The 23,688-nt window shown below is 35.7% G+C and overlaps 1 protein-coding gene across 2 annotated transcripts in view; it reads left to right on the plus strand.

Annotated features, from left to right (window-relative positions):
* The window catches only part of PJA2 (praja ring finger ubiquitin ligase 2), a 69,324-nt gene extending 47,951 nt beyond the window's left edge, over nucleotides 1-21,373 (plus strand). For both annotated transcript variants that reach the window (XM_060635236.3, XM_060635237.3), the window contains 4 exons: nucleotides 2,103-2,214; nucleotides 15,461-15,575; nucleotides 15,958-16,079; nucleotides 18,037-21,373. In XM_060635236.3, the coding sequence (XP_060491219.3) occupies nucleotides 2,103-2,214; nucleotides 15,461-15,575; nucleotides 15,958-16,079; nucleotides 18,037-18,162 (475 nt within the window). In that variant the 3' untranslated portion in view covers nucleotides 18,163-21,373. The remainder of the gene's footprint in view (nucleotides 1-2,102; nucleotides 2,215-15,460; nucleotides 15,576-15,957; nucleotides 16,080-18,036) is intronic.
* Nucleotides 21,374-23,688: the final 2,315 nt, after the last annotated feature.

The following is a 23,688-nucleotide window of genomic DNA, read 5'->3' on the forward strand; positions in this document are numbered from 1 at the left end:
TTTTCCTGATGTCATGATTAGATTCAAGTTAAAAGTTTTTTAGCAGGAACGCCACAGAAACGGTGTTTTATTTTTCTTTGTTCATATCAGAAGACACGTGATGCCAAATTGTCCCATTTCTGTGATGTTAATTGCGATCATTTGCTTGAGGGGATATCTTTCAGATTTCCTCACTGTACTGTTGCCATTTTTTAAAACAAATAATAGGCATTTAGTGGGAAGATATTTTGAGACCACGTTAAATAACCTGTTTCTTCTCAAACTATCAAACTTCCATCCACTGGTTTTAGTATCATTAGTGATTTTTGTCTCAAACACTTACTACTATGTGATTGCCAGATGAATGATGCTAAAATTTTTAATGTTAGCTGATTATTTTGCAGTGACCAAATTACAGGCAGATAATATTCTTTGAATGTCTACATTTGTTTAGTCTGGAGAAGAAAAGAATTTAGAGATGGTTGACTCTAACCGTTTGAAGGAGTTTTCTGCAAAGGAAAAGGGGACATAGTTTGCACTGCTTCAGCAGGCAGAACTAGAGCACTTAACTTCACACAAGCTTCATACTTCTGATAGAGCTCTTCCGCACAGCATGTACCACCCCAGAGAGCAGTGTTTCTTCCACATGGAGTCCTGCTGGTTCCTGGATGCCACGACCATGGTGCCAGCTCTGTGCCAGGCGCGTGTGTGCATCAATGCATTTCATTTGTTTTATAGCTGAAAAAACAGTTAAATAAAATTTTCACATTATCTGACTCTGACTCAGTTCAATGTAGAGGTAAATCCCTGTGTTACTGGTTCCAGGGCTCTCCTTCCTTGCCTTGTGTCTCACTGCTAGGTGAAGGGGTTCTAGTGTCGCAGGGAAGGTTGGATTTGCTAATTTGTGGTTTAAATTCTAATTTTAAAATCTGTGATGGTATGAGGATGTTTCTTCGCACTATGTGGTGTCTGCTGATTTTTAGATGGTACTAAGCTATTATCTTCATAATAACACTCTTGTATTTCTTGGCAGTAGATTTATAATTTTAATGATGGCACAAAAGTTGACATCAAAATTATTTTGAATTGGTTTGTGTAACTGGATGTTCCTGACTGTATTCAACTTTTGATAGGACTGTAGAAGTCAACAGAAGGTTGCCTTTAGGTAGACATAATAAGCTCAGTTTTGGAGATACTAGATTTGAGGTGGTGGGTGTTAAATGAGGTAAACTGCCCCATAGAAAACTAAAAATGTAGGTCAGGAGCTCAAGAGGGAGTTTGGAATTAGGTGGAGGTTTAGATAACTGAAGACGTGGACTTGAATGTCATTGCCAAGGAGGCAAGATTAGAAAGAAGAGGACTGAGGAGTTATTTAGGGTTTCTGAATTTTGAAATAGGTATCTCCAAGACTAGAGGAAAAGAAGGAATCTGTGTATGTCTAGCGGTGGAGGAAGGAGATTGGGACCAGAATAAAACATAATGTTTTCTTCAAGGGGATTGAAATCCTTTAGTAAAAAGAAACAATAAAAATGAGCAGTCAAGAGCTAAGTATTTTTCAATCTGAATAATAATGGAGGAGGCCTAGTTTTCAGAAGAATAGAAGAGAGATTAAGAAGAAAGATTTGAGAAAATAAAATATATTGTTAAGCCCAAAATAATTAAGCAGTACAAGGTAAGAGAAGGAAAAGAGGCTTTGTCTAATGATAGAATTGAAATAAATGCAGTAATTGTCTTTACCATGTTCTCCTCTAAATTTAGGTTGGAAACTCAAACAAACAAAGTATATGAGAGAGAATTGGGGAGAAAAATACTACCTTTATACCAGCCTTAAGCAATCACCCGAGTTGGAACTAAGAACTAGAAACATAAAAAGAATTTTCCCACAAATTTTGTGTGTGATTGTGACAGCTTATTAGGAGAGGTAGTGGTGTCTTAGCTCCTTATGCTTAGTATTTCATTTTTCTGTTGGGTTCATCCTGCCTCTCACCACATAAGATTTATGTTAAAATATTTTAAGGTTTTCTGCTTATAGTATATTTATTGGTTTATCAGTATGCTAATATAATTATGTCTTCACCATAAAGATTTCCCTAATCATGGTTGTATTTTTTTTTTTTTTCCAGCCTGTTTGACGGCTTTGCAGATGGACTAGGAGTTGCTGAAGCTATTTCCTATGTGGATCCTCAGTTCCTCACCTACATGGCTCTAGAAGAACGCTTAGCTCAGGCTATGGAGGTATTGTAGTGACTCTGATGCCTATATATAAGTTGGTGGGATACAAAATGATAAAAATTAAAGGCTTTTTTAATTGCTTTTAGGAAAAGGTGAATAATTTTTCATCACTTTAATAGCATTTCCTGATTAATGATTGCCACTAGTTTGTGTATATAAATCACACTAGACATCCTGCCAGTTTGCCTAATTGCATTATTTCCCAGGTTTTACTGCAGAATAGAGAATGTTTTGCTTACATTTAGAAAATAGACTTTTCCTTTATTAAGTTATCTGGGTCTGTGAATCTGAATATTTTTTTAATGTTTTATTTATTTTTGACAGAGAGAGAGAGAGTGCACACAAGTGCATGGGGGAGGGCAGAGAGAGAAAGGGAGATAGGGAATCTGAAGCAGACTCCAGGCTCTGAGCTGTCAGCACAGAGCCCAATGTAGGGCTTGAACTCACGAACCATGAGATCATGACCTGAGCCAATGTCGGACGCTTAACCGACTGAGCCACCCAGGCACCCCTGAATCTGATTGCTTTACACAGACACAGGTATATTTGTAAATGAAATTGAAGATCTCTAAGGATATATTATACATCACTTCCACTTTTTTGTCCTCATAGTTTCTAAATACTACCTTGCTGCTTAATGAATATAACAGTTTTATTTCCATTATCTCCATATACAAATACACTTAAATAAATGTAGCACATAATTTTGTTTGGCTTTCTTTTCCTTATTTGATTGCAATACAAATACTCATGATTGTATTTGCCTAAGGTCAAAAGCCCAAGCATTTTCGTGTTTGGGAACTTTCACTGCATTTGTGGATTTCATTGTTAGAAATCTTTTCTTTAAATTACTATTTCTGAAGTGATTTCCAAAGTAGAAAAACAGTAATAATGTGAATGAGTCAAAAGTGAGAGAACAAAAATAAATGAGAGAACTTTCAGGGACTATAACAGCATTTTATCTTGAAATTTTCTGAGGTTAGAAAGTACAGTTTAGATTCATAAAGTATACAGTGGGTAGGTAGACAGACTGACCTGTCTACACACACTTATGTACACGCACACACACTTAAGTTAGCTTTGCTGTGAGATCACTTTTTTTTTACATGTGAGTAATCTTCCATGGAGATCACTGATTGATTATGCTTTGTGTGGTGTGTTTTTTTTTTAAAGGAACCATAGAAATACTGTGTAGTAGGAGGAAAGTCAGAAAGAACATATTAAGACAATCATTTAGGACTTTTCCCAGATTATTTAACTTGCCTTAGTCAATTCTGACACATGAAATAATGGCACAGTGTGATAACTTGTGTCAGGAATATAATATGTAAAGATGAAGAATCACTAACTTTTTTGAGATAAATAAATTTTAAGTGACCACAATGGAATATATCCATTCTAGAGTCTAGTTTCACAGTGTTTACATAGTTTTTCCCATTATTATGCTAGTGGTCCATGTTTTGAAAATTAAAATAGAAGTTTTAATAGAAGTTTTCTTGTTACCAGTAGGAATTGTGACATTTGATTGGTGTCTTGAAAGAAGCACCAGAAGGATTGGTCGGGGGCAGGGCATCATACCAGTGTGAAGGCACTAGCAGTGTGTGCAAAGACCAGAGTCAAGAAAGACTAGTATGTCCAGGGAACTTACAGTCCCCACATGACTTCTGCTCTTTGGGAACCCAGTGACACTGCCACTTGTCACTCTTAACCATCTGTCCTTCTGTTCTGACTAATGAGTGGTGTTGTGTCTTCCTTCCCTACAGCTTAGCAGCTTCCTCAGATTTAGTGCTCTTTATTTTATTTGAATTTGACTGAAAATCAATACAGTTCCATCTTCCTATCACTCTCTAGAAATCTTTATTTTTCTGCCTACTATGCAGTTATTTAATCATTTTGAAAAGTGAGGCCGTATTAATTTATAATTTATGATATTTTCTTTTAAATTTAACAGCATTCTTTAAATGACAGAAAAGCAATAAGACAAACTGAGTGCTTTTATTTGTTTTTCTCTCAAGCAGCCTGATCTCTTTTCAGCACTGGTTGTTTTCATTTCTCTTATTTTCCCAATACCAGACTGATCTGTTATCTCAGGTAGTGGCTATTGGTGAAAATATTGGCAACAAATATTTGCCTATACTTTTGTCTCAAATTTGAGTGAGAAAAGGACAAAATACTTAAGATCTTTAACTGTTTGAAACAATGATATTAAAGCTTTTTACTTTGAACAAGTTTTGAAAAATACTTCCCTTTGCACATTTATGTTCACATTTAAAGTTTTTTAGCATAAACCCTAAGTAATATTGTTTACCTTATTATACCTCTTTGCAATAAAAGTATGTTCAAGAATTTAAATATAAATAAAGTAGTTTAGATTGATTTAAAATTGTTAGCATCTAACTGATCAAAAACAGACTTCTAAATGTTGATAAATATTTAAATGTAAAATTTTACTGGAAATATATCTCTTAATAAGATAGAGGGAGACTTTTTCCTTCCTTATTATTTTATGAGTTAATTTTATTTATTCCTAGAATGAGATCTAGTCGAGCATCAATTTTATTTGTTTTTCATATTTATAAATGTAAACTTGAGAAACCTTGTCCACATAAATAAATTGATAGGGATGGAAGGAGTTTATCATAGCACTGTCACTTAGTTTTTCTGAGATATTTGCCCAAATCACATCAACTTGACAGATTGTTTAGATCCTCCTTTTTTTTTTTTGAAAGCAGATGACTGGAAGCCACCTACAAAATTTGTTATTTAGTTGTTAGTTCAATGTGACCCCAGTATTTGAAAGTGCCCCTTTGAATGGGTAAGAAGTATGCTTTTATTTATAAAGTGGAGAAAAGGTTAGTATAAAAAGGAATATGGGAACAGAGAACCAGCACGGTACTTTGACTGCGGGCATATTCTTCAGAAGGTCAGTTTGAGGAAGGGTTACATAAGAAAGTTAAATGAATTGAAATTTAGTCTCTTAAGACTCCATGCCCTTGGCTCCCTAGAAAGTCTTTACACACTTACAGAACACTGCCTATACACTGGGTTATAGACATTGGGAAGGTAGTACATGAACTTTAGGTTTGTGACCTTGCAGTCTTCACTTAACCTCCTTAAGCTTCAGGTCCTCATCTACAAAATGGGAGTAATAAAATTTACCTTGTGGATTGTGACACTGTGATAAAGCACTTAGCGAAATAGCTGGTGCAGTGATAAGCTCTCTTATAAATGGCTGTATTCAAAGATTTATTCAAATCAGCAGTCAGCCAGGTGGTAATCATCTAGCACATGTGGATTCAGTGATCATTGAAAATCAGTATTAAGTCACTTGTTATAAATCTTCACTTTTTAAAAACTGAATTGTGTTTTATTCTTTAAAAACTAAATTTTGTTCTGACAAAGGATTATGCTACTTTAAATCTAAATATATTCCAGTTGTGCTCTTTAGCCTATTTAATTGTCTTTCTGACACTTGGAGTGACTTTTGAAAATACACTATACTGCCTAAAGTGTAGATAGATTTTTATATTTTTACAGATTTCATAGCAGTGGTTTCAGAATGGTCTCTCTTAACTCTTGTTGCTTGTACGTGACTCCAGATCACCTTAACTATTTGTCAGTATCAAGGCAATAAATTATTTTTACATATATAAATTCCAGGTATTTATTAGCACTACAGACATGCAAATCATCATCAGAAATGAATAATGAACCTATTGCAACAAACATGTGTCGAAGCATAAGTAGCATCCCCAAATGGAACTTACTGTAAATAATATCCCTTCTTTTTTTATGTGTGGAGTAGCACAGAGGAGTTCTTGCAGTCTGTCTTGAGAAGTACACAAGGAATTGGAGGAGATTTATGGTTATAGTTATATGAGAAAGGAGGGACAAATAATAGGCTATTACCTTCTATTTTCTATTTCCTGAGGGGAAATTTTAATATAAAGAACTATAAACTATAATAGGGGATTAAAGTAACAAAGATTTGCTTAGTAAGGATTAAAGATATTTCTAAAGAATACAGAAAATGCACATGTAAGGAATGGCTCCCACACGTTAGGCTAAGATCACCTAAGAAAGAGTCTCCGCCTCCAAGGCTCGGATTCAAACTTTGATGGAGATAGCACAACTGTGGCTCACTGAATGGCAACAAAGTCACTGTAGTGCTACACTGGCAGAACTTGCTGGAAATCAGCCCTGTAGGGTGCTGCTGAGGAAAGCTGTTTATAGGGAGATGTCTCACTGGAAGCACTCTGCTCCAGAACTGTCCAAGGTGGGTGCTGGGGGAAGCTGCTGGCCACATGCACTACAAGAGCAAGATGCTGGAGAAGCTGTGGGCGTCGGAAAGTCTGCTGCTGGAGAAAACCATGCATGCCATGGAAGCCTGGGTGAAACAGGCTCACTGGGATTAGAAGTAAAGCCCTTTTCCTCCTGCAGTGTCTTTTCAGCATCCTCTGTGAACAAAGCTTAATTAACATTGTGATAGCTATCAGAGGAAAAAAATAGCCCAAATCCTTTTTCACAGAGCTGACAAAAATAGCTAATTTGGATTTGAGGAGCAGTAATCAATAACTGGAGAACAGTCCATCCCTTTGATTACTTGGATCCCATATACACCTTTCTACACGCATCTGAACTCTATTCAACAGCAATGCAACTTTATTTCCACCTAACAAGATATAGCTAGTTTTTGTTATTTTTTTCTTTAAAGTTTATCTATTTTGAGAGAGAGAGAGAGAGAGAAAAAGAGAATCCCAAGCAGGCTCCACACTTAGCACAAAGCCTGATGCGGGGCTCGATCCCATGAACTGAGACCCAAGCCTAAATCAGGAGTCGGGTGCTTAACCAACTGAGCCACCCAGGCACCCCACAGCTAGTCTTAAAATGAAGTTTTCACCCTTTCTCCAGAATGAACAAATGTGAACGGACTCCCAAGAGTCATTATGTCCATCACTAAATATTAATCACTCCACAAATTCATTCAGTCACAATGAATATTCTCTTATATAAGATTAAATTGTAAAATTAACTGCTATATGAAATAAAAATGGGAAGGAGAGAGAAAAAGACAATGGTTAGCAGATACAAATAAACACATAACAAACAGAAAATATGCAAAGCCTACTTGTCCTTGTTTTTATATTTGGTCACAGGCTATAACTGATAGCTGTGGTTTCCTTCATCCATCACCCATTCCATATTTTCTGTACCTTCAGCAAGAATCTCAGCTGCTTAGGATTCTTTACTTGGTGGAGTGACCCAAATCTACATTTTTGAAGAGTATGTGTACTCGGTCATCATGCCTTTTTGGGAGATGTCCTTACCTGATAACTACTGTGGGTATAGAAGTAATAAGACATGTACACTCCAAGTGAGATGATCACGGGATTTTTAAGTGGAGGAAGGTTGGTCTGTGGAGGATACACTACTTCTGGTAAAAGGAGGCTCAGAGTGGCTTGGAGATTCAGCATAGTCCACTGTTTCGTCTGAGTCCAATCAGATATTCCCGTTTCTAAGTTTCAGAATCCTGATTTAACCAGTCAATGATTCAACTTTCAAGAAACTTCACAAGACATAATTAAACTCTGATTTTAATTCAACAGTTCACACAATTAAATTTTGTTTTTGATTTTCAGAAATAATATGTTTGTTTTAGGGCTGTCAGGGATACTTTCTGGTTCTTATACAGTACCTTGCTCTGAGAGTTAACCGGCCTGAGTTTGTCCTTTTCTCTTTGTATGCGAGCAAGTGCACTCAAAAAGGTTCCATCCCACGTTAGTTTTTACAGTCATCATTATTGCCATAAGGTCAAGTGCAGTAACCACCTGGGCTCCCAAGACACATGTATTAGTTGGCACTTCATTGCAGTGGATCACAGTGGTAGTTTGATTGTGATTAATAAGATTATTTGTAATCAGGGTTTGTATCGATAACATTCCATTCCTGTTGGCCAGGAGCAGGAATAGCAGATCTAGGGAATAACCCTTAGGGCTGAGATAGAGTGCAACCCCCGCTACCAGGGCTGAGATCCAGACTGTGTTGGGAAGGACACAGCCATGGCGCTTAGAGAAATGTTTGTACTACTGTGCTGGAAGAACTTGCTGGAAATCTACCATATGGAACTTGGCAAAATCTGCCCACTGGAGTGCTGGAGAAACTGTTCACAGGGAGGTGACTAACTGGAAGCACACTCCTGCAAAGCCACCTAAGATGGGTGCCAGGGGAAGCTGCTGGCTACCTTACACTGCAGCTGTCAGGCACTGGGGAAACTGCATGTACTTCTGGAGCCAGGCACTGGAGAAGCTGCTTGCACGGGAGGACCTTGGCACTGGAGAAGCCATCTGTGATGCAGAAGCCCACAGTAGCGAACCCTTACACACTACAGGGGCCTGCCCAGGAAGCCCACTAGAAGAAGCAGCAAAGTTCTTCTGGGATGTCTGTCCAGAGCTCTCTACTGACAAAGCCTAAGGTCATGCCAGCTGACAAGGGAAAAGTGTTCAGAAGGCCCAGATCTATTTCACAGAACAGAAATGAAAGGTGAACTTGGAGCTAAGAGTTAATTGAATTTCTGGCACACTTTTTCTTCGCTCTCTCTGCAAACCCAGAGTCAAATTGGCATTCAGTATTATTAACTGTATTTACTAACTCTTACGATGAACCTTTTTTGCGTTCTCTTTTTTTTGCTTTTGTCTCGGCCCTACCCTCTGTTGTAAGTCATCTCAAATCCTTTTTTGGAAAGACATAATTCATTGTGAGATTATCTGGGCTAAATCCTAAAGAGTATACAAAAGGTTAACATTTGCCATCCAAGACAACACAGGGTTAACTGTCAGGCAGAATCTTCCTCCTATAAGGGAGGCCCAGTTTGCTTTTTATTGTGGTAACACACATAGTGTAAAATTTACCCCTTCTAACCATAATACAGTTAATTCGCATCAAGTACATTATAAACAATAACTCTCTGTTCCTCCTCTCCCTAGCTCATGGCAACTACCATTCCGCTTTCCATCTCTCTGAGTTTACTCCTTTAGGGACCTCATATAAGTGGAATCATACAGTATTTATCCTTCTGTGACTGGTTCATTTCACTTAGCATACGCTTTCAAGTTTCATCCATATTGTAGCATATGCCAGAATTTCCTTTCTTTTAAAGACTGAGTAATATTTCGTTGTATGTATATACCACATTTTTTTCAGTTTTATTGAAGTATAAGTGACATATAACATTGTGTAAGTTTAAGATGTACAGCATGTTGATTTGATGCACTTAACATAGAACAAAATGATTATCACTGTAGGGCTAGTGACACCTCATATAATTTCTGTTTCTTGCTTGTGGGAAGAACGTTTAAGATTTTTACTCCCAGCAACTTTCAGCTATATACCACGGTATTATTAATTATAATCACCGTGCTATACATTAGATCCCCAGGATTTATTCATCTTATAACTGGAAGTTTGTACCCTTTAACCACATCTTCCTGCTTCCTACTCCTCACGCTCTGACAATCACCATTCTACTCTTGTTTTTGAGTTCAGGTTTTTTAGATTCCACATATAAATTATATGATATAGTACTTAGGTTCTGTTTTCACTTAGCAGGATTTTTTTCTTTCTTATGGCTGGAATAATATTCGTGTGTGTGTGTGTGTGTGTGTATCTCCTTTATCCATTCATCTGTCAATATATACGTAAGTTGTTTCCATACCTTGGCTATTGTGAATAATGCTGCATTGAACATGTGAGTGCAGATATCTTCAAGATCCTGATTTCATTTCCTTTAGATATATACCCACAAGTGAGATTGTTGGATCATAGGACAGTTATGTCAATTTTTGGAGGAACTTTTATACTGTTTTCCACAGTGGTGTACCAATTTACATTCCCACCAACCGTGCACAAGGGTTCGCTTATCTCCGTATTTTCTCCAACACTTCTTATTTCTTATTGTTTTGGTAATAGCCATTCCAACAGTTGTGAAGTGATAGCTCATTGTGATTTTGATTTGCATTCCTCTGATGATTCGTGATGTTGAACATCTTTTCATGTACTTACTCTTAATGTCTTCTTTGGGAAAATGTCTATTTAGTCCCTCTGCCCATTTTTATATCTGTCTGTCTATCTCTTTATTTACTTTTGAGTTGTATGAGTTTTCATGTTTTGGATATCAGTGCCTTACCACATACATGATTTGCAAATATTTTCTTCCACTCTGTAGGTGGGCTCTCCTTTTGTTAATGGTTTCTTTTGATACGCAGAAGCTTTTTAGTTTAATGTAGTCTGCTTAGTTATTTTTGCTTTTGTTGCTGTGTCTTTATTATCATACCCAAAATTAATTGCCATGATCAGTATCAAGGACCAGTGTCAAAGAAATTTTATGGTTTCAGGTCTTACGTTTTAGTTGGTAATCCATTTGGAGTTAATTTTTGTGAATGGTATTAAGTTAGAGGTCCAGTTTCATGCATGCAGTTATCCTGCATGTGATTATGTGGGTTTTCCAATATTATTTATTAGAGACCTTATCCTTTCTGCAATAAATTCTCCTGGCTCCCTTGTCAAATATTAATTGTCCATATATGCTGGGATTTATTTCTGGATTCTTGATTCTTTTCCATTTGTATGTATGTCTGTTTTTATGCCAGTACCATACTGTTTTGATTACTATAGTTGTGTAGTATAGTTTGAAATAAATTGTATTGCTTCCAACATTGTTCTTTGCTTTGGCCATTCAGGGTTTTTAGTGGTTCCATACAAATTTTAGGATTTTTTTTTGTATTTCTGTGAAGAATGCCATTGGAATTTTGATAGGAATTGCGTTAAATCTGTGGATTGCTTTGGGTAGTATGGACATTTTAATATTAGTTCTCCCAATTCCTTAACATGGAATATCTTTATATTATATCTTCAGTCTCTTTTATCTTTCATTTTTCAGTATACACAATCTTTCACCTTCTTGGTTAAGTTTATTGCTGAGTATTTTGTTGCTTTTGATGCTATTGCAAATGGGATTGTTTTCTTTATTCTTTTTCAAATATTTCATTATTAGTGTGAAACACAAGTGATTTCTGTATATTGATTTTGTACTATATAGCTTCCATGAATTTGTTGATTATTCCTAACAGTTTTTTGGTGGAGTCTTTAGGATTTTCTATATAAAAAAATCACATCTGCAAATAAAGACAAGTTTACTTCCACTTTTCCCATTTGGATGCCTTTTATTTTTCTTGCCTGAATACTCTGGCTAGGACTTTTAATACTATGTTGAATAGGAGTGGTGAGAATGAGCACCCTGGTCTTGTTCTTGATCTTAAAGGAAAAGCTTTCAGCCTCTCACTGTTGGTTATAGTATTAGCTGTGCCTTGTCAAATATGGATGTCTTAATTTTATGTTAAGGTATGTTCCTTCTGTACCTAATTTGTTGAGAGCTTTTCTCATAAAAGGATGATATGTTTTGTCAAATGCTTTTTCTGCGTCTATTGAGATGATCATACAATTTTTATCTTTCATTCTCTAAATGTGGTATATCACACTTACTGATTTTTGTGTGTTACCACCTTTCTTGCATCCAGAGATAAATCCCATTTAATCATGATGTATGATCCTTTTCATGTGCTGTTGAGTTTATCCTGCTAGTACTTTATTGAGGATTTTTGCATCTGTGTGTTCATCAGGGTTATTGGGCTCTAATTTTCTTTTTCATGTCCTAATCTGGCATTGGCATCAGGGTAATGCTGGCCTCATAAAATGAGTTTGAAAGTATTGCCTCTTTCTCAATTTTTTGAAAGAGTTTGAGAAGGATTGGCTTTAATTCTTTAAATGTTTGGTAGGGTTTTCCAGGGAAACCATCTGATCCTGGGGTTTTCTTTGTCGGGAAATTTTATATTGCTGATTAAATATTCTTATGTTAGTCTGTTCAGATTTTCTATTCTTCATGTCAGTATGCTGTAAATATATGTTTCTGGAAGTTTACCCGTTTCTTGTAGTTTATCCAATTTGTTGATGTATAATTGTTTATGGTAGTCTCCTCTGATCCTTTGTATTTTTATAGTATCAGTTGTAACCTCTCTTTCATTTCTGATTATATTTGAGTCTCTTTTTTTCTTAGTCTAGCTAAAGGTTCATCATTTTGGTTTATTTTTTCAAAAAAACAGCTTTTTGTTTATTTTTTTATTTTCCCATTTCTACTTCATTTATTTCTGCTCTGACCTTCATTATTTCTTTCTTTCTGCCAACTTTTTACTTAGTTTTTTTTTTCTTTTTCTGTTTCTTTAAGGTATAAATTGGGTTGTTTATTCGAGATCTTTTTTCTTAATGTAGGCATTTTTTTGCTATAAACTTCCATCTTAGAACTGCTTTTGCTTCATCGCATAAATTTTGACATGTTGTTGTTTCCATTTGCATTTGTTTCAAGATATCTTTTGATTTCTTCTTTGACCCGTAAGTTTGTTCATGAGTGTGTTGTTTAGTTTTTATGTACTTGTAAATTTTCTAATATTCTTCCTGTTGATGTTTTTGTTTCTTGCCATTTTTGTCAGAAAGATAGTTGGTATGATTTCAGTCTTCTTAAATTTGCTAAAACTTGTTTTGTAACCTGTACTGTGATCTATCCTAGAGAATGTTGTGTGCACTTGAGAAGAATGTATAGTCTGTTTGTGTTTTATAGAATGTTCTGTATGTCTGTTAGAGCCATTGTATCTCAAGTGTAGCTCAAGTCTAATATTTTGTTTTTGATTTTCTATCTGGATAGTCCATTGTTTAAAGTAAGGTATTAAAGTCCCCTACTGTTATTTACTGTTGTGTAATCTCACTTCAGATCTACACTTATTTGCTTAATATACTTAGGTGCTCTAATGTTGGGTGCATATTTGTTGGTGATTACTATATCCTCTTGATGAATTCACCCTTTACCATTAAATAATAACCTTTTTTGTCACTTGTTACCTTTTTTGGCTTGAAGTCTATTTTTTGTGATAGGAGTATAGTTACCCCTGCTCTCTTTGGTTTCCATTTTTATGGAATATCTTTTTCCATCCCGTTACTTTGAGCCTCTGTGTCCTTAAAGCTGAAGTGAGTCTCTGTAGGCAGCATATAGTTAATTGGGTCTTGCTTTTTTAATCCAATCACCACTCTGTGCCTTTTCCCTAGAGAATTTAGTCCATTTACATTTAGAGTAATCACTGAATATTCTGAATTTGACTCTGTACGTACCTTTTCCAACCATATTTTGTTTATCCATTCATCTATTGATGGATACTTGGGTTTCTACAAGTCCCACCTGTAGTTCTAATCTTATTGTAGCCAGAAGGGCTAATCAAGGCACAAAAGGATTATACTAGGTGGTCATATGATCTGTTGTTCCTTTCATCCTCTTTAGAATAGTAACTTTATGTAGACACAGAACCCCTAAATAAGGTTTACATCCCGGGTAACCTAGTAATATTAGTGAGCTAGTCATGTGTGTGTGTGCTGGTTCTATGCCAGTAGTAGATATAACCATTCAGGAATACGTTATTTGCTTCTATACCTTGAATATTGATCTGGTAACCCTAATCATATTTTGTCTTTCATATGTTGAGCTTGTCTAAAATGTTTACTTTCTTTCATGTTACTGATTCCACACAGGAACTGATAAATTGAAAGAGGTAACCACTCTTCTGAAAATATAAATATGATGGGCAAGTAGATATTATTGAGACAAGATAGATTTTTGCCATTCTTGTGAAAAGTAGGGTGCTTTTCTTGCTGTTTTTTGATGTTTTGGTTTGATGGTGGTTCCTTTTAGAAGGAGGCTAAAGGGCAGGGGACTGAAGCAGTAGAAATTAACAGGAAGAGAATTGTGGTACATATAATGTTGGATAACACCTTAAAAAATAGTTTTCTATTACTGTTTTAAAGTGTTTTCTAAACTGGATGGCGACATACAGAAGAACGAAACTGGACAACTTTCTTACACCATACACAAAAATAAATTCAAAATGGATGAAAGACCTAAATGTGAGACAGGAAACCATCAAAATCCTAGAGGAGAAAACAGACAGCACCTCTTTGACCTTGGTCAGAATAGCTTCTTTCTAGACATGTTGCCAAAGGCAAGGGAAACAAGCAAACATGAACTGTTGGGACTTTTTCAAGATAAAAAGCTTCTGTGCTGTGGAGGAAACAGCACAAATAAAAGGCAGCCTATGGAATGGGAGAAGATATTTGCAAACAATATGTGATAAAGGGTTAGTATCCAGATCTATAAAGAACATCTCAAACTCAACACCCAAAAAGACAATCCGTGAAGAAATGAGCAGAAGACATGAATAAACATTTTTCCAAAGAAGACATCCAGATGGCTTAACAGATATGAAAAAATGGTCAACATCACTCATCATCAGGGAAATGCACATCAAAACCATGATGAGATACCACCTCACACCTGTCAGAATGGTTAAAATTAACAACACAAGAAACAACAGGTGTTGGTGAGGATGTGGAAAAAGGGGAACCCTTTTGCACTGTTGGTAGGATTGGAAACCGGTGCAGCCACTCTGGAGAACAGCATGGAGGTTCCTCAAGAAACTAAAAATAGATCTTACCCTATGATGCAGCAATTGCAAATACCATTAGGTATTTACCCAAAGGGTACAAAAATACAGATTTGAAGGGGTACATGCACCCCAATGTTTATAGCAGCATTACCAACAATAACCAAATTATGGAGAGAGTCCAAATGTCCATCAACTAATACATGGATAAAGAAGATGTGGTGTATGTGTATGTATGTATGTATGTATGCTTATATATATGTATATACATATATGTTATACATATATGTAAACATACCTACAGTAGAATATTACTCAGCCATCAAAAAGAATGAACACTTGCCATTTGCAACAACGTGGATGGAGCTAGTTGCTATTTGATGGAGCAAATCAAATGAACATATGGGAAGGGCGAGGGGAAAGAGAAGAGAGGGAAACAAACCAAAAGAGACTCTTAATGATAGAGAACAAACTATGGGTTAATGGAGGGAGGTGGGTGGGGGATGGGTTAGATGGGTCTTGGGAACTAAGAAGGGCACTCATTATGACAAGCATTGGGTATTGTATGTAAGTAGTGAATCGCTGAATTCTACTCCTGAAACCCATATTGCACTGTATGTTAACTAAAATGTAAGTTTAAAAAGGTGGGGGGAGAAATTTAAAAATAATAACAATTAAGTGTGTTCTAACAAGGAACTGTGACTTTTATTTTTCAGACTGCACTGGCACATTTAGAGTCTCTTGCAGTGGATGTTGAGGTGGCTAATCCACCAGCCAGTAAGGAAAGCATTGATGGCCTTCCAGAGACCCTTGTTCTTGAAGACCATACTGGTAAGGGCAAAGTTGGTCTCTAATGTCATATGACACATTACATGTGTAAGTATATTATCAATGCACCTGAAAGATAAAATACTGACCTTTAGAAACTCATTAGTTTTTTGTGAAACCAGATTCTGACAAACTTTCATCTAGTAGAAGAGTATTTTTAATTTATTAAGTGATGGGCTAGAATAAATGTTCCCCAGTCAGCTTTTCTACAAAACCAGTATTTATTAAATTCCAAATTGTCATGTATTGCAGAAACATGTTTGCCAATTAATCAAAGTCTGGTTCTTTTGTCTGTCATTGGTATCACCTGTGAGTTAATCTGTTGGTTTTCAGTTTTATTAAAATTGAACTCTGTGGGATTGATCAGATCGTTTGTTGTTTTCAGCAATTGGTCAAGAGCAGTGCTGTCCAATCTGTTGCAGTGAGTATATTAAGGATGATATAGCAACAGAGCTACCCTGCCACCATTTCTTTCACAAACCTTGTGTCTCAATTTGGCTACAGAAGGTGAGGTTTTTTTTTTTACATTTTTAAAAAATATTTTAATAGTTCCTCCAGAAAGTTACTGGTGATAGTATCTTTTAAGCCTATTTTAGTCAGCTACATATTTATATTTATTTTTAATTAAGTGTTAAAAATTTATTACCTTTTAACATTTAGAGTTTAATGATAACATGAAACTATTTTACTTTACTAACATTGTCTAAAAAACAATATAGGCGATAATACTTGCTTGACATATTTCATCATTTCCAAGAATGATGAAATATGTCAAGCAATTATTTTATGCTGAAGCTAATTAGATCTCCCATCATATCCCTGAAATTTGTGTTTTCCAAAGTATTGCAAGCAAAAAGCCTTTGGCATTACTCAAAGTACTGTAATAATGTAGAGATATTCTGCTAATACAGATCAATGTCTCTGAAAATGTATATGAGAAATATGGTATAATAACCTACCAGGTACCTCCTATTCCAACTTTATATACTGTCCTTAAATATTTACCCAAAAATTTTTAACGATATTTGAATTACTTAAAAAAAAAAAAGAAAGAGTTTTACTTAAATGATCTCTCTGATCTCTATTTTTGCATAAGGACATTTATAGACAGTAAGGTAGAAATTGCCAAATCACTTTCACAGCTTATTTACTTAAGGATATAGCTCCCTCTCTTCCCTACAACCACTCCCTTCCTTTCCCCCTTCCTCCGCCTCCTTCCTCCCTTCCTTTTCTTTGCTTTCTCTCTTTTTTATTTTTTCAGATTCTGTGTCTCCTCTCTATGCCCCTCCCCTGCTCATGCTCTGTCTGTCTCTCAAAACTGAACAAACGTTAAACAATAATAAAAAAGATAAATAAATAAAATGTTGTTGTTAGGTCCCAGTCTGTATGGCAAGTGAACAAGAACAATAAATGCTTACTAAATTAAATTCTTGAATTGTAAACATATATATATATATATATATATATATATATATATATTGTAAATATTATATATATATATATATATTGTAAATATATATATATATATATTGTAAACATTATATATATATATATATATATATATATATATATATATATGTTATACAGCCTTGAATTGTCATTGACTTGGCTATAACCCAAGGTAATAATCTCCTTGGTCTCTTTCTGTCAAGAGGCTTCTGTGTGAAGCCTCTCCTCTGGGGAGAAGATCCCTAGGATACAAATTTTTGTCCTTCATCAGCATGATTTCTTCAGCCTACTTTTATCAGGGTATCTCTTTGGGGGGAAAAAAACAGATTTGTGAGGGGATAATCTATCACCAGATGATACATCCCTATAATCTTTGGTCCAAAAATGTACTCTTAGTATGACTGCTTTCCCTGTCCTATCTAACCTCCTAGTTAGATTTCTTTTATCATTTAAAAGGCACTTAACTCTCCGTATCTTTTTGAAAAGGAATTATATGGCTAATAAAGAAGGTCTGAGCTCCATGTGTTTTGACATGCACTAAAGTAAGGCTTCAGTGTATGTAAGGGAAGCCCTAGGAGATGATTTGGTGTCATGAATAGGTGGATTAGTTAGGTCCGTGGTTTCTCTAATGTAGGCATCATGGATCAAATAATAAAGTTAATTCAGTTCAGGTGAGGACATGCCCTGTGACTTCTTGCTCACTTTCTGCCATAGCACCAGTGCTGAGCAAGGAGGGTAGTAGACTCTTGGTTAATACTGAATGAAATATGACTGACCTGAAAGATACAAACATGATTAGGAGACACTATTCACCCTCAAAGAAATTAGAATCTGATTGGGATGAAGAGGAAATTGCATCACAATTTTGCCTCTCTGGTTTGTGTGGATTTGAAGTTTTGTTTTTAAGTTATTTGGTTTATTTTTAGGATAATGATACTGTTTTTACTTGATGAAGATACTGTGTGGCAGGTAAGACCTTTCCTTTGGCTCTGAACTTGTTTTCTTTCCCCTCCAGTCCGGAACATGCCCCGTGTGCCGCCGCCATTTCCCACCTGCCGTCATCGAAGCATCTGCCTCTGCTTCCTCCGAGCCTGACCAGGATGCCCCACCTTCAAACGACAGTTCTGCGGAAGCCCCCTAAATCTCAACACTTGAATGAGATCATTCTATCAAAGTAAATCTGCAAATTCCTTCTAAATCTGATGTGCAAATAATTATATATAAATAAATTTAAAATGCTATATATAGTCTATGCCATAGTTTAGAAAGAAGAATATTAACCTTTCTAAACTAAATTTAGGTTCGCATAAAGTACTAAACATTTTCAAGCTGAATGTTGAAGCAGTGCATCCATTTTCTTTAGTTGCATATGTTGATATTAATTGTAAAGTCAAGCTTACCAATTAACCCTCTCCGGAAGAAATAATCACGTATGTGGCACACATTATTGGTTTTGTCTGAAGTACTGCCACTAAGTGATTGTAATTAAGCTCTCCTGTTTGCATCAAATGTGAAAACTGTGATCACAACAGTAGTAAAATTTGGTTTCATTGGAAATAAAGAGAATTCTAAAACATGCTTTTTCATTGGTCCCTTTGCTTTTGCTACATCAGAACCTCTTGGTTCATAATACTGAGTGGTTTTTTAGGAAGGTGTCTGCTCTTTCATCCTTGTTTAAAATTAGGACTTTTTAGAATGCCAAACAAAAGCCAGAGTTTTAGCTAGAATATGACAAAATGTTTAAATCTTAAATGTAATCCCCCTGGAATGGTTAGGTAGTAAAATGAACTTTTTTTTCCCTAAATGGCAGATGTGCTTAAAAGTAAGGTTAGTAAAGCGTGAGTGCTTTACGGTGGTTGGTGCTTGAAGGTTAGTAAAGCTTATGAACAATCTGGCGTGCTTAGTGCTTGGTGTGATGAGATGAATTAGATGGCCTTACGAAATCCTTTCTACTTGGTTACAGTTATACTTGAGAACATGGCACCTTTGTTTAATAAATATTGGTTCTTAATTTATAAACTTATAAATAAATACATTTATAATAAGTGTAAGTGTAAATACATTTAAGTATATGTATTTATTTATAAATTTATAAATATTATAGTTTAAAATAACCTTGGTTCTGAAATACTTCAGAAAGTCTGAAAACAAGCATAAAGTGTTTCAACATCCATTCTGTTGTATCCTGAGGGGAAATCTGATCCTTAATAGAAGGTTAATTGTACCAACTTGTATAAAGGATAAAATTGATGGGGTACAGAAAAGATTTGGCCACATTTTTTACAATATACCTAAACCTTACTGTGTTATAATTTATTCCTTTAGAGAATTCCTGAACAAGGATTATTCATACTACATTTTTAGCATTTATTTCTTTACACTAATTTATTCTAATAAAATTATTCACCTGGAAATAAATGATAAAAATAGGTAGTTTCAGAGTAAGCCACAATGAGCCCTGGGTGAAAAGGAAGTAGATTTATATGATCACCTAGTGACTATGAGCAGGACTGAACATGTAACACAGTTCCTTTCTTATTTGTCTTTCTCTAAAATAGAGAAAAGAAGATCCTGACCCCAGATTTGCCCTCTGAAAGGGTTGTGTTCACATATTTCTATAAAAGTGAGGAAATGAGCTTTCCTTAGTTGTTTTTATGGGAAAGTTGACACTTGGGGTCATCCATAATTATATAACCGCAAAATAAGATTGCACAGTTTTCCATTTAGGTGATCACACCCAGTAGGCAAATAATGTACAAACAAGGACATAATATTTAACTTACAGGTGTGATTTGCTATCAGCACCAGAGAATGATGTGTGTTAGAATGCCACATTTGAGCAAGTAAAATTGTAAAGCACGTCATGAGTGTACATCCATCTGAGTAGTACGTTGATAATTTAGTTTGGACACATAAAAGGAGTATTTCTATGGCTTCCCAAATGCAAAATTACGTTTTATTTGTGTAATTTTCTCTGAGTATTTATATTCCATCTCGTTTCTCCATTCTTAAATGAATTTTCACTGTTGGCACATTTGAGGCTTAAATATAAGGAACATAACACTTGCATTCTAATTTTTGCATATATTGTAAATGTGTGTCTGGTATTTACAGCAAAATACTGTGTATCCTTTTATGGGTAAAACAAAACTGAACATTGCATGCATGTAATGTGGTGACTTTGTAATTTAGGGGTTCTTTGGGGCTTCTGTGACTTTGGAAGTGCTTACATTCAGGCCTTAATGTTGCATTAGCTAGCATGTTTTCCTTCTGATGTATATAGTCACTGTTGTATAAACTAATCTTTGCTTGTTTTCTACTCTGTGATCTTTCCATACCATATTTCATTGATGATCAGTTAGTGTCAAAGAGTCAAATCAGATTAAAATTAATTCTCATGTGTATATTGTGGAACTTTGTGGCTGGTGTGATTTTTAATTTTTTTCTTTTCTTTTTCTTGTTTTCTCTTTTGTTGTTTCCTTCCTTTAAGTAATATTGATCAGTTGTGACACTCGTTAAACTGACATTGCTACAGATTCCTCTGTAGTAAGTAAGCCACACATTATATTTAGGCAGTATTAAGGGACGTCAGTTTTCTTCTCCTAGATAGCAGCTGTCCCAAAGAAAATATTTCTTCTTTGCCTGTTAAGATTTAGCTATTATCTGCCAGTTGTTAAGAGGTTTTGGTTCCAAACTCAACCAGCAGTGTTGAGAGCTGAACTTAAGATAACTGTTGTACTTTTTGCTTTCCATCTGTTCCTATCCTTCATTCTTGGCTCCCTACTATCTGTAAACAGCTGCTATGAAGGAGAAAAGTTGAATTAGAGTTGGCTTAAAAATTTTCTTCAAGAAAATTGGGATTTTAGGATTTTCATTGTAACAAGTTGATACAGGCTGAGGCGGAAAAGTTCAGATACCAAAATACAGTTTGATTCTCTGAAACACTGTTTGGATCCTTTTGGAAAAGTTAAGGAATATATGAAGGTAAATTAGGAATAAGTATAAATATTGATAAAAGTATTGTTTCTCTTATTTCTCTATGTTAAGTGACTTGACCTAATAATTTTTTTTAACATTTTCTTCTTCCTTGTAATATGAATGCTGATATTTAAAGGTAGATCCATGTGGTTTTCTGTTGTGTTTCTTAATTGTTTATCTCTGAGCTAACTAACTCTTAAGATTATTTGTGATTTGGATTTATATATAAGCTGTTAAATATGTATGAACTGTTAAAATGGAATGCAAGTTTTTCAAAAGCCCAAGTCTAAATGTAATGATTGGTTTATTGTTCAACAACCCCAGTCCATCATTTTCCGTGTAAATCATAAACAATAAACAGGATGTACTCAGTGGTCCTTTCTAATATTTAATTGTGCAGTCACATCACTTCTATAATTTAACCCCTGAAGGATTTAGCATTAATGGCAAAGAACACAGCTATTAAGAGAGTCTGGAATAGGCTCCTGGGCACATGATTTTTTAGTCCTTGAACTGTGACCTAAGAAGGCCCTAACAGAGAGCCCAGCTGTGCAGAAGTAGTTGGTGGACTTCTGGACGGGCTCTGAAGGAGCAGTGTCTGCCTTCTCCTGCCTAATAATCTTAGCAATCCTGTGGGTTCAGCAGAGCCTGATTTCCACACTGACTCAGGACTGCAGAAACCCTCAAAGTTTCAGGACAGAGGTCCACCTCTCCTCAGTGGTTTCCTCCAAATCAGGCACAGGACTGTTACCAAGTCTACCTGTTTAGGAACATTCCCCGTGACTTCCCGAGGATTCACAGACCTCACCCATTTCAGAAAGGTAAATTGAGTGCTGATAGATATGCACACATTACATTAGAAAACTAATCATTCTTTTTAGAAGCTTTAGAATGTTTAGAATTATGATTCTCCCTTAATAGAATAAACGTGTGCTAGAAAAATACAGTTTCAGAGCAAGAAAGGAATGCTACATCTCTTTGTTAGTGCCAAATCGTTTTATAATTGTGTCACATGATTTTCATTCACCCACTGCCTCCAGAGTTAGAGCCACTCAGCACTCCTACAAGGGATGGATTTCATTGTTAGAAGAGTGTCACCCAAATGTTCCTAAAACAGCACACATGTGACACTAGACAGAAAGGTCCTGTCTCTTTTGTGTGGTCACCTCTTCATACTTTCCCTCAGGCTTCGCGTTTTTCTCAGTTCTTAACATGATACCCTTCCAGACCAACCTGGCATTGGCTCTTTCAATCGCTCTCTTAAAATATGTTGCTCAGCACTGAACACAGTTCTTCTGTGGTCTGATGAGAGTATGGTCCAGAGGCGTTATTGCCAGCTTCAAAGTGATTCTCATGACTGTTATGATTGGAATATGTTGATGTTACCTATTATCATCACCATCATCATTAGGCAAGCATATCTATTGTCTTGCTGACTTTATAGTCATTGCTAATAAGCCAAGTCCATCCTAAAATTACTCACACAATTTCTTCTTAACCTAATTGAAGGACTGCATTCATCCTTATTAAATTTAACTCATAAAATCCTTATGAATTCTGATTCTTAGCCTTGTGTCAGTTTCAGTTTTTGATGAAGCATGTCTTTAGTTATTTAGTGGCTTTGTCAAAGTTGTTCATAAATATTAAATAGAACAAGATGAAATACAGACCCTCTTAAGAAAACCACTAGACTGTACTCTAGGCAACTTTGATCCATTAATCAGTACTTTACAGTTGTTGAAGTGCCTACCAGTCACTTAGGTGTTCATGGTTCTTCATCTTGCCTAAAAGGACACCATAAGAAATTGGCTGACAATCTGATTGCACTGTCTATGGAAGGAGCCTAATCTACTTACTAATACATTAAATCAAGAAAGGAAATGAAGTTAGCTGGAAATGCCTTATTTTTTTTTTTTTAATGTCTTTAATGTTTATTTTTGAGAGAGAGAAAGAGGAAAAGAGAGGGAGAGAGAGAGAGCAAGTATGGGAGGGTCAGGGAGAGCAGGAGACATAGAATCTGAAGCAGGCTTCAGGCTCTGAGCGGTCAGCACAGAGCCCAACGCAGGGCTCAAACTCAGTAACTGCGAGATCATGACCTGAGCCGAAGTCTTAACTGACTGAGCCACCCAGGTGCCCCAAGGAAGTGCCATATTCTTACTGAAACCACAGTACCTCCTTTTCCAACTGCTCACAGACTGTCTGTTTATTTATCTGCCCTGGAATTTGATAAGTGTCAAGCTCATTTTTATAATTTTTAGAACCTACCATTTTTTCCTCTCAAAAATTGTGATATTTGATGTAACATGACCCTGACAAGTCACTTAATTGTTCTGCTTCTGTTTTTTCTATAAAGTAATGAATCTAAATTATAGGTTCAGTACTACTGTTTGTGCATGGGAAAAGGTTTGAAAAAAATGTTCTCTGTTGATACGCAAAGTCATGGGGAAATATGGTTGCTTTCCATCACTGTTTGATTTTTGGTACTACCTTTTAGGATTGATGAACATTTCAGATGAAAATCTTACAAGCGTCTTAATCACCTTTCAGAAGTTGAAAGATTCTGACACGGGAACTTTATTAAATAGAATTTAATAATTTTACTAAAAGGCTTCATGCCTGGATATGGCAGTTTCCTCCATCTTGTATTCTTAGTTTATAATCAATATGCAGTTTTTATAGTGAAAATTGA

Source organism: Panthera onca, chromosome A1 (assembly GCF_046562875.1).
Source record: "Panthera onca isolate mPanOnc1 chromosome A1, mPanOnc1 haplotype 2, whole genome shotgun sequence".
Lineage (NCBI taxonomy): Eukaryota > Metazoa > Chordata > Mammalia > Carnivora > Felidae > Panthera > Panthera onca.